At 41.6% G+C, this 17,955-nt stretch overlaps 1 protein-coding gene across 2 annotated transcripts in view; it reads left to right on the forward strand.

Moving 5' to 3' along the window:
• The first annotated feature begins 17,764 nt into the window (after nucleotides 1-17,764).
• Nucleotides 17,765-17,955, forward strand: part of LOC149310608 (N-lysine methyltransferase SMYD2) — a 65,662-nt gene continuing 65,471 nt past the window's right edge. For both annotated transcript variants that reach the window (XR_016281689.1, XM_089529296.1), the window contains exon 1: nucleotides 17,765-17,955. This exon is cut by the window's right edge and continues 166 nt beyond it. Coding sequence is in view for 1 of the 2 variants with exons in the window: in XM_089529296.1 (XP_089385422.1) it covers nucleotides 17,895-17,955 (61 nt within the window). In the remaining variant the exon portion in view is untranslated.

Here is a 17,955-nt window from a genome sequence, read left to right on the forward strand (position 1 = left end):
TGCACCTCATTGAACTAAGAAGTTAGAATTTCAAATGCCATTTCAAATGCCATTACAACATCCTATGGGATCCTGGGATTTGCAATGCAGGGAGAGTTTTTTGGAATTCCCAGCCAGAAAGCATTAGTATCCCCTTAAAATAAAAATCCTGGGAGTCTGTAGGAAAATCCTGGCAATTAAAATGGAATTGGGTGCTATAATTGTGTAGTATAGGGCAGTACAGATAGGAGGCTCCGTGCCATCTCTGTATGCCCTGTTTCTGTGCTGCAGCATCCCCCAAAAAAGAGCCACCTAGAGCAGCTTCTTTTTTGCGACGCCGGAAGAAGGAAGGGGTGCTGCCATGCTGCCCCTTCCTGCTAGCAACATCTGGTCGTACGGTGGCGGCAGCATTATGGTAGCCCCATTTGGATGGGAGACCACTATGATGCCTCTGTCATGTGCTAGGGTTCCAGAGCGTGTAGATGCCTCATGCTTGGAACCCTAATATCAGCGACGGCATGCCACTTTTGGCCCATCTGTCCTGGGCCTATAAAAGGGTCCATTGTGGCAAATGAGAACCACAAATTACTTTGTCTACACCATAATAACTAATAGGAATGAATGAATTACTTTTTAAAAACTCTCCAAACTCTGCTTTACTATTAAAATAGCATTTCACTATAAGAGCCTCAGAATCACATGCCCACACACTCCTAAGCCTGTGCAAGGCCTTTCACAGGCACACCAAATCTGCAGTAATTCTTGCTCCATTTTCCTGTTTGTCATCTTTAAGGCAGGGAAACTTGGTAACTGAACCAAGGCCTCCAAGCTGAGCTCATAGTGACACTGATAAATATTCAAGTCCATGTCTTTCAAATGTTATTGTGATTCACCTTCCCCTCCTTCCTTCCCCTGCTTCAGTCATCTTGCTGGCTCAGAATTTTTGACTTTTGTCTCAAACCTCAGCTGCCTTCGGTTTATTGCAGATGACTGCTATTGTCTTTGTCTCTTTTATCCGCTTCGCTGTGTCTCATTTTCCTAAAGTACCTGGCACCCATTTTTCCATAACATTGTTCCTTTGTTTCAGGAAAAGCATAATTTCAGGAGACAGCAAAAATACAGTTCCAAAGGCCGGGAGGTGACATCCTCTCTCACCTGATCTTTATTCATATCTCCTTTTAATTGCATTCTTTTTTATTTTCCATTTCTCAAGCACCTTGAAACTCCCTTCCTCCCTGACAGGAAGATGCATTTTTTGTTGTTTCTCATAAAAATGCTTTCCAACAGCTTTTCTCTTCTTCAGAAATGTGAGGCCCTTCTGGCCTTTGGTGAGTCCCTCAGGGTCCCTGAACTCTTTGCCTTGATGCAGCTTATTGCTGTTATAATTTTTGAGATTCTTCACTTTCCTAAGCTGCACAACATTGCACCTTGATGTTTTATTTGTAAAGGCTCTAGCCATTCTATTCAAAATGAATCTTCCTCATATATACATTTTAAAAATCTGTGTTGGAAAAATGGGTATATTTTGGATATTATTTCTCTGGTAAAGCTGATACCTCTTTATTCAAGCAAACTCCCTTTGAGTCACTCATGATGTGATCTGCCATCCCCAAATGACACTGATGATAAGAACTAGAAGTCTGGAGTTATCACTGAAATGAAATACCATATTTGTTGTTGTGTCTCCTCAAGTCATTTCTGACTTATGGTGACCCTAAGGTGAACCTATCATGGGGTTTTCTTGGCAAGATTGGTTCAATGGAGATTTGCAATTGCCTCCCCATGAAGCTGAGAGTAGAGTCATAATCCAACACTCAGACCAGTACACCATGAACCTTACAATGCCAGTCTTGAAAGAATTGAACTAGCTGCCAATACACTTCTGAGATGAATTCAAGGTGCTTGAGAGGACATTTAATGAATTAAACAGTTTCGGAAAATGATACCTCCCCATATATGGGCCTGCCTGAGGAGTGAGGTTTGCTGGAGAGGGGTCCTTCTTTGTGCCCCACCAGTGTTGTCAATACATTGTGCAAAATTGCAGGAGAGTACTTCTTCAACTGGGGAATCCTAAATGTGGAATGACCTTGGGGTGCCAACTGAAGCTAATAATGCTGGTTTCATTTGCTGTTGCTGTTGTGTGCCTACAAGTCATTTCCAACTTATGATGACCCTAAGATAAACTTATCATGGGGGCACCAAGTAAAAGGATAGCCTCACTGATTTCTCTTAAAATGCTAATGCACATGGTTTTAAAATGGTTTAAATGTTTTAAACCCATTTTTAATTTGTTTTAGTTTAGTATGTAATGTGTTTTCAGTCTGTTTATTTTTATTGTTTTAATTAGTTTACAGTAAGTTTGCTTTCACAAAACCTGCAGCTGAACGCACCACCCAAAGTGCACATCTGCTTGTGCTACAGTACTGCATTCACAAATCCACCTTTGCGACTTTAAACTCAACGCAGACTTCCTACATGGGACAAAAATAGCCAACTTTTTCCATGGGGGAACTTGTGAATGTGTTTGATACCAACAAGATTCTAGCCATGGTTTCAGGATCAGCCTTACTGGCACAATCAGAGATGGGAACTAATTCATTAAAACCAGTGAGAATAACAATTAAGGTGGAAATCTTCCAGCATAAATGGGCAAAATAATTACACTGGCATTCTAATCTGTAATTATGATCCCAATTTACAACATTGTAATTTTACATAGTCACTTTTATAGTCATTGTTTCACTGCAATAACCCGCTGCAAAAAACCTACTTTATCAATCAGGCAGGTCTCATCCCCACAGAGGGATTTCTAAGGTACTGGAGTGCAGAGCACTCAGTGAAACTCTGTCCAGCCTTTCCTAACAGCAAGCAACTTTGCAATAAGCATCACACACACACACACGCACACCTCCGTGTGCCCAAACAGTGCTCGCCAGAAGCAGTGGCATCATGGCGCACAAGCACCATTATGATACTCCTAAAAAGAAGCAGCTCTAGGTGGCTTCTTTTTAGGGAGTGCGTCTGTGCTGCACTGTCCGGTTGCCACAGCACCGGCAAGGGGCAAAAACGTCCATCTGTATCCCCCTTAAATTTTGAGTTTTAGCATCATCTTAATGCCAGCCTTGTCTATGGTCAGGACTTTTCATGCTGATGCAGCTCCTAATGGCAACCAAAAATTATTGTGTTCTCCATTTCATATCTACTTATGTTATGATGCTAAGAACAGGTGGATGACAGTGACACCAACTTTCCGTTATATGTGATTCTTTTGTAGGAAGGTGGGAGATTTTTATCATGTCAACAGGAGGATCAATCTCCCTAACCACCAATTCTTTACACAAAGAGATCCCAGCTTTTGTGGTTTGCACTTAATGCATCACATCATCCCACAAATGTTGCTCAAGTCAAAGATAGTGTGAAAATGACTCAAGGTTAAATAAAGCAAACGGTGGCTTAGCAGCTGTGCCCTTGGGGAGACAACACAATAAAACAACCAACACTTGTCAGTATGGTCCCATAGAATAATGAGGAGCTTTCCTCCCCTCCCTTGTCCTTCACAGAGACAAAGAGCTATGTATAAGGAATGTGTTAACCATGACCTACTCATTAGCATCCTCTTAAATCCTTTCTAAGAACCATGTATGATACTAAGTAAAACCTCTCCCACACATTCTACCATTCTATACTTTATACTAGAGGGTTTTTTAAAATAATAATAATAATAATAATAATAATAATAATATGAAGACAGCTTTTCAACAGCATGGCACGCAGAAAGTGTATGTATGGTAGAGGGACAAAATGACTGTAACATTTTACTTCCCCTTTACTACTTGGTTCATTAGCTTACACATTGTAAACTGCTTAGGGAGTGCTTAAGTACTTGCTATTGTTACTGAGTTTGAGTTAGGAAAGAGTAGGATTCTACTGTAGGTAATCTAAGTCTAACTATAGCTGTATTTGCCTACCTACAGCAGTTTACATAGACAACATATGCTTCCAGAATCTCTTACTGAATATTAATAGAAAGAGAGAAAGGAGGAGAACAGATAAGTGTATCTCACCAATTGTTGTTGATGATGTTAACTGCCATCAAGTCAATTTTAATTTATGGTGACCTTATGAATGAGATCAAACTGAGGATGTCATACTTTGGCCACATCATGAAGAGGCAAGAATAATTAAAAATACAATAATGCTAGAAAAGGTGGAGGGGAGTAGAAAAAGAGGAAGAACACATGCCAGATGGTTAGACATAATCAGGGAGATCAGGGGCCTGAAATTACAGTAGCAAAGCATAGCAGTAGAGGCCAGGGGGTCTTAGAGGTGTTTCATCCACAGCATCACCATGAGTTGGGGATGACTCGAGAGCAGTTAACAGCAGCAGCAACAACAACAACAACAACAAATGAATGAGAGACCTCCAAGTCATCCTATTATCATCAGCCCTGCTCAGGTCTTGCAGACTCAAGGCCATGGCTTCCTTGATTGAGTCAATCCAGCTGGAATATGGACTTCCTCTTTTCCTACTACCTTCTACATTGGCAAGTATTACTGTCTTTCCTAGGCAGTCATTTCTTCTCATGATATGGCCAAAGTACCTGAGCCTCCTGAACCCTCTTCAGCAGTGGCTCCTTCTGCACAGCACTAACAAGTGCTATGCATGGCACCACTCCTGTTGTCTCTGAGTGATCCTTCACTAGTGTCACCCCTCACTACTGCTGCTGCCCTGAAGCTGTTTGGCACATTTAGTCTGACTCCACAGCAAAAACCTATGTGACATAGGAAACCCTACCAGTAGCACTGCTGCCATCAGCATAGTCTCTTGCCTCACAGGAGCAAGCACTCCCACTGAGGTAGGAGATTTTTAGAGTTTCATATTTAGTAAGCATATAAATGTAGCTTATAGAAATAAAGGTATGTAACATACATTAAAAGGAATTTGAGAGGCCCAAGAATGCAAGCAGAGAGTGAGGTTTATGGCCTGAGAGATCAAAGTGGCCATCTGGAGTTTGTGATATTGTAGCAGAGGGCCATAAATCCTTCAGGAGACCCATCTCTGCCTTCACAGATGAGTCCAGAGATAAGGTTAAGTGGCTAAGTGAACTGTGACAAAGAATGTACTTTTAATGTATTCATGTATCTGCACTCTGATTGTACGAAAATCCTATATGTTAACTTTTGCCATGTCCAATGGGAGATGCCAACTAGACCCTATATAAAGAAGCCATATTTCCTTGTTCGAGGCCCTGGGAACTTTTGTTGGAATGGGAATTCCTCCCAGGGTGACAGCTGTCTTAAATAAACAATCTGTGTTTGGCAAATTCATCTTTGGTCCCCTCCTTTTCTGACTCTGTCAGACCGAGGCTTGTTGTGAGTTTATTGGGAGAACTTGCAGTGTTTTAGCAGTTTTCTACAACACCACTACCATAGAAAAGTAGTGCCATTGGTGCATTATACTTACATAAAATTTGTTACAAGGACACATGATAAAATAATAATAATAATAATAATAATAATAATAATAATAATAATAATAGATTTATTTATAGCCTGCCAAATCACAAGGAATCGGAGTGGGTTACAACAATAAAAATACATAGAAAATACAATAAAGTTAAAAATTAGTCCCTTCCCAACCCCCCCCCCCCATTCCAATACAAAAATTACAATTAAATAATCATCACTTAAAAACAATAAAATACAATAGTGTTAAAATTAAGGGAATTGGTGGACAGAGAGACGAAGATCACAGTATATGGGGAGTGGAGCTAGGTTGGGAAGGCTTGCCGGAAGAGATCCGGAAGGCTGTGAGAGTAGAAATGTGGTGGATCTCCTCCGGCAGGTCATTCCATAGCTTCGGAGCAGCAGTAGAAAAGGCCCTCTGGGTGACTGAAGTTAGTCTAGATAATTTAGACTGAGATAAATTCTTCCCCGTGAACCTTAGTGTGTGGGACAAACAGTATGGAAGAAGGCATTCCCTTAAGTATTCTGGACCCAAGCCATGTAAGGCTTTAAAGGTAATCACCAACACCTTGTATCTTGCCCAGAAACTAATTGGCAGCCAGTGGAGGGACTTCAAAACTGGTGTTATATGATCATTACGAGAAGTACCCATAATCAGTCTGGCTGCCATGTTTTGTACCAGGGGAAGTTTCTGAACTTGGCATGAGGGTAGCCCCATGTAGAGCGCATTACAGAAGTCCAATCGAGAGGTTTATTATTATTATTATTATTATTATTATTATTATTTGTATCCCGCCTCTCCCTGTATTGGATCAAGGTGGGTAACAACAAACAAAAACAATACAATCAAACATGACTATCAGTAGATAAAAGCATAACAGGACATATTAAATCCTAGTTCCCCTATCTCCCTCCCACCCTAAAATACCATTAAAAACAATTCCCAATAAAATGGTTAATAAAATAAATCAAGATCAAAGTCTGGTGGGTACAGCTAAACAAATGGAGAGTGAAAATTCTGAGGAAATCAGTTTGGGAAGGCCTGCCAGAAGAGATCCATTTTTATTGCCTTCTTAAAGGCCTCCCAAGATGAAAGATCATCCGGCAGGTCATTCGAGTACATGTACTACTGTTTCAAGGTAGGGGTGCAGCTGGCGTATCAGCCGAAGCTGATAAAAGGTGCTCCTGACTGTCGCATCCACCTGAGCTGTCAGGTGAAGCGATGAGTTGAGGAGCACCCCCAAGCTGCGGACAGAGTTCTTCAGGGGAAGTATGATCCCATCCAGAACTCCATTCCCGGGTTCAGGTTTCCTATAACAAGTACCTCCGTCTTACCTGGATTCATCTTGAGTCGGTTTTCCTTCATCCAATCCATTATTGCCCCAAGACCGGCATTCAGAGGAGAGATGCCATCCTTAGTCACTGCATCAGTTCGAGACATAGAGAAGTATATAGAAGTATATCAGCGTACTGATAACACCCCGCCCCATGTCTCTGGATGATCTCCCCCAACGGCTTCATGTAAATGTTGAACAGCATGGGAGACAGGATGGTGCCCTAGGGGATGCCATATTTTAGCTCTCTTTTAGAAGAACAACTGTCTCCCAGCGCCACCATCTGAAATCTGCCCAGGAGGTAGGAACAGAACCACTCCAATTCCCAATTCTCTCAGGCATTCCAGCAGGATACCATGGTCAATGGTTTCGAAGATATAAGACAACAAAGCAGATGTTGCAAAAATAAAATAGGGGTGTGTGTGTGTGTGTGTGTGTGTGTGTGTGTGTATACAAAAAGCAAAAAAGAAAGCTGGCTAAATTATTTTGGTACCTTGTGCAGAAAATCCAACAAGATATCTCTCTCTCTCTCTCTCTCTCTCTCTCTGTGACAGTATAAATCTTGGTTGTTGTTGTTGTGTTCCTTCAAGTTATTTCCAACTTATGGCATCTCCAAGGCATAGGATTTTTTTGTCAAGATTTGTTCAGAAGAGGTTTGCCAATGCCTTCCTCTGAGGCTGAGAGCACATAGCTTGTCCAAGTTCGCCCAGCGGGTTTCATGGCCCAGCTGGGAATTGAACCCTGTTCTCCAGAGCTGTAGTCCAACACTCAAATCACTATACCATGCTGGCTCTCTATAAATATTGATAACAAATCACATAATTGACCATTTGCTGCCCTGTCATAACACCTAACATTTGCTGTCTGAGGTGACCACCTCGCTCTGACTAAAGGCAGGGCCAGCCCTGCTGAAGAGGGGTTTGACAGCTCAGTTTATCAGCCAAATGCTGTCAGAATCTTCACAGCCATTACATCCGAAGTAGGATGTTGCATTAAGGGGCATTAAGGTAATCCTCTAAAAGAATGTGCATGTTAAAAGCAAGAGTGAGCATGTTGCAATTTTGTATCCAATGCCTACTATTCTTTGTAATTTTAGTGTGCTTTATTGTGTTTTGTATATCGATTTTATTTTTACAATCCTGTTTTTATATTAGAGACACTGGTGGGCTGAAAAGTGAATCTACACATTAGATATAAATTTTAATGAGAAATAAATAGACATATTTATTAGACTGGGACCTTTTTGTGCAGGGGCTTTCAGAAAAAAGGGCTATGGGGCTCAGCCCTGCTCATCTCCTACATTTTCCCAATTTTTAACAATTCCTGTTTTTGTTCATTATAACCATGGGCAGCTAATCAAACTGATGGCTCAAGAAATTTGACATGGCTAATATAATTAGTGATATTTAAGTTAATTTAATAGCATTAATGGAAATACTACAAAAATAATAGAAGGTTAAATGATCACGTATGTTCTAGGATGGATGGTGTGCCTGATTATCATGCTGTTTTAGTAATACAGCTAGAAAAAGATTTACTGACTCAGATGACAAGACCTTCCATCTCCATACGAAAGTTTAACATGGACTGCATGCCTCATCCTTTCTAGTCACTGTCAGAGGCAGCTTAGGCAACAGTCACCTACTGTTTATGCCTCTGTATATCCCAGTCTTTGGCAACTTTGCTCAGAAGTAAGTTGTTCTTCATACACTGCTGGAATTGGCTACTTTGAGAAGCGACATAGCCTGGCACTTCGGAGAGCTTTAATAGAGGGTTAGACTAATTCATAGAGGATGGGACTACCAACCCTGCTGCGATATTGTGAATGAAACAGGGGCATCACTAGGGAGGTATGGGCCACACTAGGTGACACTCGAAAGGGTGTTACATCACTGTTCCCCATACATCTTCCTTTTAACAGAAACAGGCTATAGCATTAACCTGATTCTCTTTAAAATGCTGAAAAGACAGTGTGAAATGGAGCGAGGCTCAGTGGGAAGAGAAAGGAGAGGCATTAGGCTTTGAAAAATTAAATTTTAAATTTTAAAATTAATTTTTTTATTTTTGAATGTTTTAAGAAAGATTAAAAATTATTCTTTTAAAATTTTCTTTCAAAAATCACATCTTACTAAATTTTCACTTTAACCACATGAAACTGTGCACATGTAGATACATTTAGGCTGTGAGTATGATATTGTAACTTAAAGGTATAATTTTAATTTTGCTGGTTGTTTATGTCATAGCTATTACTATTACATTCAATTATACGGGAATTACAATTTATGAATAACATTAGTACAAAAAACATTACTACAGATTCAGTATGGTATGGTATAGGAGGAGGCTAATGACAGGTAACACCATAAGTTATTGCACTGGGTGATGCCAACACTAGGGATCCCACTGCACTGAAGTAGTGAAGCTCCTCTGGGTTTTAGTCTAAACTCCTTTGGCTAGAAAAGGTGCTGAACCCATTTTGTGGAGATAGAGTTCAGAACTTTAGACAGCTTCTTCAAACTAAAACTCAGAGTGGATTCACACAAATACACCCCATTGACATAGAAGCCATTAGCTGCCCTTGGCTGACTACTATCCATGATGGACATCCATTACCAGCAACAGTATGCCTCTGTATGTCAGTTGTGGAGGAAGATGAGTGGGACTATATCCTGTAAGTTCTGACTAGAGTAGAGCTATTAAATACATGGGCTTTACTCTATATACTCATGTATAAGTCTAGAATTTTAGGGAAAAATTGACACACACACACCCCCCTAAAAAAACCAGTTGATTTATCCATGGGTTGATGTAAGTACTGTACTTTAACTCTTATTTAAAAAGGAGCCATCCCCTGATGAAAAGCAAAAGTTTAATCTGTACTTAGAATCATAGAATCATAGAGTTGGAAGAGACCATCCAGGGCCATCCAGTCCAAGCCCCTGCCATGCAGGAACTCTCAATCAAAGCATCCCCGACAGATGGCCATCCAGCCTCTGTTTAAAGACCTCCAAGGAAGGAGACTCCACTACCCTCTGAGGGAGTGTGTTCCACTGTCGAACAGCCCTTACTGTCAGGAGGTTCCTCCTAATGTTGATCTGGAATCTCTTTTCCTGTAGTTTGCATCCACTGTTTCGCGTTATAGTCTCTGTAGCAGCAGAAAACAAGCTTGCTCCTGCCTCAATATGACATCCCTTAAACAGGGCTATCATATCACCTCTTAATCTTCATCCCCAGCTCCCTAAGTCTCTCCTCATAGGACATGGTTTCCAGACTCTTCGCCATTTTAGTCGCCCTCCTTTGGACACGCTCCAGTTTCTCAGCATCCTTTTTGAATTGTGGTGCCCAAAACTGGACCAGAGCAGAATAGAATGGCACTGTTACTTCCCTTGATCTAGACACTATACTTCTATTGATGCAGCCTAAAATTGCATTGGCCTTCTTAGCTGCCGCATAGCACTGTTGACTCATGTTCAACTTTCACATGTAGTCTCATTCAGCCAGGTGTATATCTATGCATTTCATTTTTCCACTCTAAGTGCAGTATCTTACATTTCTCCATTTTGAATTTCATTTTGTTAGCTTTGGCCCAGCTTTCTAGTCTATTCAGGTCATTTTGAATTTTGATCCTGTCCTCTGGGGTATTAGCTACTCCTGCGAATTTGGTGTAATCTGCAAATTTGATAAGTATGTCCCCAATTTTGCCATCCAAGTCATTGATAAAGATGTTGAATAGCACTGGGCCCAGGACAGAACCCTGCGGGACCCCCACTGGTCACTTCTCTCCAGGATGAAAAGGAGCCATTGTTGAGCACCCTTTGGTCTCTCCCCCCCACACACACCTCTATTCTCTCATCCATGCAGCCTTTAGGGTAAGCACAAACAGTTCTGTCTGCTATGTGAATGAATAAATCAACAATAACTAAACAAAAAGACTAAGCTGGAGAAGGTTATAACACTCATGTCATATCCGTGGGCTTCAGAGAGGGAACTTTCTAGCCAGTGGATGAACAAAATGCTAGGCTAGGTAGGATTTTGGTCATATCCAGCAGATTTCTTACACATTCATCTAATGCAATGGTTCCCAACCTGTGGGTCGGGATCCCTTTGGGGGTCGAACGAACCTTTCACAGGGATCGCCTAAGACCATCGGAAAACACATGTTTGCATATAGCAATGAAAATAATTTTACGGCTGTGGTTTACCACAACCTGAGGACCTATATTAAAGGATCATGGCATTAGGAAGGTTGAGAACCACTGATCTAATGAGTTATTAATCAAAGAAAAGCCACACTTCTGAAAACTTTCCAAAGGTGGATCACATGACATTTAAAGCTGTAAATATAAGATCCACCCTGTCATATTTGCCATATGCACAATGTCAACTTGACCAAACACAAAATGGAGCCAAAACAAAAAGCAAAAGACATAGATGGAGAGAGAGAAAGAGAGAGATAAGTGTGTGTAATTTAAAAGTATTAACTATAAAGTGATGGATTATATGATTATAGCAGCAAGATTGTTGTACACCTAGAATTGGGAAATTGACTATCTTCCTACAGAAGCGGAATGGATTATTAAAATTTTTGTATTGGCCAAGATGGCTAAACTTGTGATGTTGATTAAAGAAAAAATGTTGATCCATTAAAAAAAAATTGGAATTGTTTTTGTCTTACCTGAAGAAGAAAGAAGGGAATGTTATGGTTGTGGAATTTGAGGGTAGAAGCAATGTTGTTAAATTTTTTAGTAAAACAAAAAAATAAGTTAGTATTCTTTGGTTTGAGAAGTGGGAAGTTAATTATAATTTTTGTTAACTGTTATAATTTTGTGAAAGCAGGGGGAATTTGGGGTAAGGGGTGTATGGGTCATTTAGTTTAAATTAGGGTTATACTTTGTAGTTTTATGCAGAGTTAGCATTTTGTATGTTATGTGGGTAATAGAGTGTTTCCGTTTTATATGTTTTATGTTTTAAAACTTAATTTAATTTTTAAAAAAAGCAAATAGGTCCATTGTTAACACTTGAAAGAATGCCGGAAAGTATTGTCTTAATTTCAAATGATTCATGCTGACAAAAGTTTGCAAACCCCCCCCCCCCCCCCAAAATGATCTTGAGTTATGCCCTTAGCGTTTCCTACACTTTGGCAGTACTTACTTAGCAAATCTTTCTTCTTATGCCTCCAGGCAACAATCTGCAAATGTAGAATGCCTTCTGCTTATAGTCATGGAGGGGTTTTTTTTTTGGACATGTTAAGGGTCCCCCCCCCCCCCCCCCGTGATTGATATTCCACGTTTGCCTCCTGGGAACATGTACATATTTGAGTTTCAGGGCCTTGACACACAAACAGAAATTCCATATGCAATAATAGTGAAAGATTCTGTGTTGAATACATTTTGACACAAGTTTACAATGTGAAGCAGGTGGCAACTATGTTCCCCAGATGTTGGAGATGTTTATTTTATTTCATTGCATTAGAACACCCATAATACCTCACAAATTTATATGCTGTATACGGCTGTTGACTTCTAGGTGAAAAATATGTGTAGGCCAACACTCACTAATCTTGGTTATAAAGGAACCACTGTTTGTAGGCCTGGAAATTATTTCATTTGCATGAAATGTTGAGGAATAACTGCATAAGAAAGCCCAGGTTTTGTGGGACTTGCAGTGGTTGACTTTGTCAGTTCAATCTATTTTACTTGCCTGTGTCCCCTGTCTCTGCTACCAATGTTGTTGTTGTTGTTGTGTGCCTTGAAGTTGTTTCCAACATGTGGCAACCTTAAGGCAACCTATCATGAGGTTTCCTTGGCAAGTTTCTTCAGAGGGGGTTTGCCATTGCCATCCTCTGAGGCCAAGAATGTGTGTCTTGCCCAAGGTCACCTAGTACATTTTTATGGCGAAGCCGGGATTCAAACCCTGGTCTCCAGAGTCCTAGTCCAATGCTCAAACCATTACACCATGCTTGCTCTCTGCTACTAATGCACTTTCCTAATAAACAATGGATTAACCTTGCAAACATACAGTAACTATACAGATCTTAATTATGACATGAATGTTATGCTGTTGTCCATGAAATTTCGTTCTACAAGACTGTTGTTTATGAACAGTGTGATCATAAATAAGAGAATTGATGAAATCCTACTGAGCAACTGACAGTTAAACATTTGCAACTGCTACGTATTCTGGATCCCCACACAGACCCTAATTTAGGGGCAACATAGGGACCACTTATTGGTAAGCAGCTGCTGGGATCAACAAAGGAATGGACTCTTGTCAATCCCAGCAGCTGCTTAATGGTAACTGGGATGGGGTGGGATTTCACACTGGAATTCACGACAGCAACATCATTGTAGATCTGTGTAGTATGCAATGGTCATGCTGGTTATAACATTTAAGGTCCAAACTGGTACTGGAAAGCACGCATTAGGATCCACAAGAAACAGGAAAAAAAAAAAACAGTCTTCAAGTGTTTCTTGATGCTTGTATTTTATTCTTTAAAAAGATTTTATGAACATCTTGTTTTATAATGGGTTTTTCAAAAGGTTTTTTCACCCGCCTCTCTATCCTCCCTCCTCTTTTCTCTGACCATCTGTTGAAATGTATAAATAAACAAGTTAGAAGCCTACCCCCCCCCTTTTTATTGTGTAACAGTCCAGTTATATGGAGACAGATTTTTTTAGCCAGCTCCAGAAATTTCTAAAGTTGAAAGTTTGAATGGTATGCACATTTTTTTAAATATTAAATAGAATTAATGTAAGCCACTGTAGTGGCACCCCCGGTATGGAATTCCCTCCCCAACTGGCATCAATATTGGGATCATTTATGCATGCTATGATAGGGAGAGAGGAGGAGGTCAACTGGGCGTGACACCCTGAGTGACTGCACCGGATGACACTAGTAACTATTATTATTATTTAGAGAGATCTTGTAGCACCTTTGAGACTAACTGAAAGAAGTTGGCAGCATGACCTTTCATAGACTTCAGTCCACTTCCTCAGATGCGTTTAAGTAGACTGAAGTCTCCAAAAGCTCATGCTGCCAACTTCTTTTTTTCAGTTAGTCTCAAAGGTGCAACAAGATCTCTTTACACTATTATTATTATATCCAAATGCATCTGAGGAAGTAGACTTAAGTCTAGGAAAGCTCATGCCACCAACTTCCTTCTTTCAGTGAAAGATGAAACATGATCTCTCTATATACTGATTCTACAGACTGAGGCGGGTTACAGACCGCCAAAAATACGTAGTGACTACGTATTAGGGTTAGGAAGGTGCGGTGCTTCCGCACCCCCCTAACCCTAATACGTAGTCACTACGTATTTTTTGGCGACGGCCGTTCCAGATGGCTGCCGCCATGTTTACGTCTTGGACGCATAGCGTCCAGACATGTCGCAGCGCCTATGACGTCGCGAGTGCGCCAGCAGCGCCTCGCGGCGTCATAGCTGCGCCGCGAAAAGAAGTTCCATTTTAGAGCTTCTTTTTTGCTCCGTAATGGAGCCGCGCGGTTTGGCTGCAGCGGCTCCCTCACGGAGCAAACAGCAGCGGCGGTTTATAACCTGCCTAACATGGCTATTTGAACTCTATTATGAAAATTCTATTATTATCTGAACTCTATTATTATTATTATTATTATTATTATGAATTATATTTATTTGTATCCCACTCTTTCCCCAGAACTGGGACTCAAGAGCCGCTCACAATATTAAAAGAACAATACAATTTTTAAAATATATATATATATTTTATTTATTTAATTTCTAACCTGCCTTTCTCCTTGAAACGTGAAGGCTTCTTGAGAAATTCAGTGTTCTCTACCTACATAGGAGCCTGTGGCTTCACAAAGGAAGGAGACATGCTGGATTCCAAAGAAACATCATCTTTGAATTGCAAATGGACATTACATTTTCTTGACTTTGAAATTCTCCCAGTGACCCCCATGGCCAAAAAAGGGGAGGTGCGAGCCTGCAGGTAGCCCTCCCTACCATGTGAATTAAGACCGGATACAGAAAATGTAGGCCTATGATTAACATCTTCAATTTCTTTCTCCTGTTTGCCTGATGGAAGAAGCCGGTGTGACTTTGAAAGCTCGTGATATGTAATTGTGCATTTGGGTTGGCCCAATAAAGATATCAATAGGGCAAAAAAATGAAATGCATAAATATAGGATGGGGGACACCTGGTTGAACAAGACTATGTGTGAAAGGGATCCAGGAGTCTTAGCAGAACACAAGCTGAACATGAGTCAAAAGTGTGATACGGCAGCTAAAAAGGCCAATGCAATTTCAGGCTGCATCAATAGAAGTATAATGTCTAGATCAAGGGAAGTAATAGTGCCACTCTATTCTGCTCTGGTCAGGCCCCACCTGGAATATTGTGTCCAGTTCTGGGCACCACAATTAAAAAAGGATGTTGAGAAACTGAGCATGTCCAAAGAAGAGTGACTAAAATGGTGAAGAGTCTGGAAACCATGCCCTATGAGGAATGACTTAGGGAGCTGGGGATGTTTAGTCTGGAGAAAAGAAGGTTAAGAGGTGATATGATAGCCTTGTTTGAAGGGATTTCATATTGAGGAGGGAGCAAGCTTGTTTTCTAATGCTCCAGAGAATAGGACCCGAAGTAGTAGTAGTAGTAATAATAATAATAATAATAATAATAATAGTTTTCTAGGGATGGGGGAAGGGGATGAGAAGAATTAAGACAGGACACCCAATTGGCAGAAAAAGGCCACAACTTTATTGAATACATCAAACAAGGGGAGGGTTGGCCTGAAAAGCATAAGGTCTGGATCTGTCATTCACTAACCCGTGTTGGTCAATGAACCAAATCACCTGGTCACGGTCAGGTCTTGGGATGACAGAGGAGTAACCAAAGACCTGGAATAATAATAATAATTTTATTTATAGCCTGCTTCTCCCAAAAGGATCATGGCGGGTTACAATACTAATACTAATAATAATAATAATAATAATAATAATATTTATTTGTATACCGCCCTATGGGAAACCAATCCGGGCGGTTGACAACAGTAAAATATAAAATACAACAATTAAAAACACTTTATCCCTCCCCCCCTTAAGACAGTATTAAACAGTATAACATATTAAAAACACAATATACTAAAATACATCAACAACATATACAATACATACAGAAATAAAAATTACACAATACCCTTACCCCCATTATAAAACTAAACAACAGCATTATAAAATACAGATAAAAATTAATTAAATTAGACATAACTAAAATGAGGCATCTTGAGACAGACAAGGGCAAACCAAATCAATATAATGGGATGGTCAGTCAGGGAAGGCCTGCCGGAAGAGATCTGTCTTGACAGCCTTCTTAAAGGCATCAAGAGTAGTGGTAAGGCAGATCTCTTACAGTGCTGTGTACATTTACAGCACTATAAACTATGGCGCATTACAGACCGCCCGTTTGGGGTGGCCTGTAACTGGCCCTTTCCCTGCCAGATCGGGGCCTCAGCTGCCACAGCGGCAGCCTCTGAGGCCCCGATCTGCTGTTTTCCAGGCTGCGGGGAAGCGGCAAAAGGCCACTTCCCTGCTGCCTGGAAAGGGTGTCCTTGGGGCTTCATGCCCCAAGGACACCCAGTGGCGGCAGGGATGCAGAGAAAGGGGCTGCTTGGCCCCTTACTCATTTGTGTAGCTGGCGCAGCTGTGTAGAGGCTGTGCCAGCGATGCAAATCGTGGAAGGAGCTCCAAAACGCCCAGGTGTCCTCGCATGGCCCCACTACGTCACTTCTGCACTGCCCCGTTTGGAGGTGGCACAGTCGTGACGTAGTCATGGTGGCGCCTGTGTGTATAGGGCGCCGCCATTTTCTATGCGGTTAGGGGCGTCAGGAAGTGGCGGAGCGTGTACTTTATGCCCATCTGGAACGGGCCTATAATAATAATAATAATAATCTCTTCTGGCAGATCATGCCATAGTTTAGGAGTTGTTAGAGGAGTTTTGGATGCAAGCTCCAGGAAAAGAGATTCCACCTGAACATTAGGAGGAACCTCCTGACAGTAAGGGCTGTTCGACAGTGGAACAAACTCCCTTGGAGTGTAGTGGAATCTCCTTCCTTGGAGGTCTTTAAACAGAGGCAGGATGGTCTTTTATGGGGGGTGCTTTGATTGTGATTTCCTGCATGGCAGGGGGGTTGGACTGGATGTTCCTTGTGGTCTCTTCCAACTCTATGATTCTATGGAGCTTATCACATGAGGCACTTACTGTGCTGGAATTGTTGTCCAAACGCTTCAGAAGCATAGAGATCCCTGGCCGTGCTTCTCACTGAGGCATTTCGCTGTCCTTCTGTTGTCAAAGCATGCGTGGAGCAGCCATATTTGTGTAATGGAAGATCACATTATTACAGAAATGGCTGCTCCAGGAATGATCCCATTGATGGGAGAAGAAGGAGATGCACCTCAATGATGCTTTGGAAGCAGGGCCAGCCAGTCCCACCTCTGTGCTTCTGAAGCGTTTGGGCCACAATCCAGTGCGGTTAGTGCCTTGTGTGAGAAGCTTCTATGATGATGATGATGATGATAATAATAATAGTAAATGGCAATAAATACATTTTATATCCTGCCTCTCCCTATAGATCGAGGCGGGTTACAATGAACATTAAATACATAATACAACAATCAACAACATTGCTATGATTATAGTTTTTTGTGGGTTTTTCGGCCATGTTTGAGAAGAGTTTCTTCCTGGCATTTCTCCAGCATCTGTGGATGGTATCTTCAGAGAAGACACTCTTCTAGGCCCTGGCTGCATAGCCCCCAAAACCCACAAGAAACTATGGGTGCCTTCGACTTCCCATTGCTAGGAGGGTTTGGATGTTGTTGCGTTTCCATTCTCCAGGCGCCTGCAGTCTGTGGCCGAAGAGGAGGCCAAGGCAAGGGAAGGGAAGGGGGGGGGGTGCAGGGGGTGCTGCTGGCTCTTCCTCCTCTAGGACCCAGCGGGCTCTTTCCCGGGGAGAGGCTCCCATGCCCATGTATGTGCCGGCTGGCTGGGGCTCTGGCTCGGCCAGTCCCTGGTTCCGCTCCATGAATAGCAGCCTCCCCTCCTTCCCCTTCCTCTTCCTCTTCCTCTTCCTCCTGGGGAACCCTGGGCCATGCTCTCCTCTTCCTCCTCTTCCTCTCTGCTGCAGGAGCCAGAAGCAGAGCCGGGCCCCC

Source organism: Sceloporus occidentalis, unplaced genomic scaffold (genome assembly GCF_023333645.1).
Source record: "Sceloporus occidentalis isolate IW3139 unplaced genomic scaffold, rSceOcc1.0.p SCAF_6, whole genome shotgun sequence".
NCBI lineage: Eukaryota > Metazoa > Chordata > Lepidosauria > Squamata > Phrynosomatidae > Sceloporus > Sceloporus occidentalis.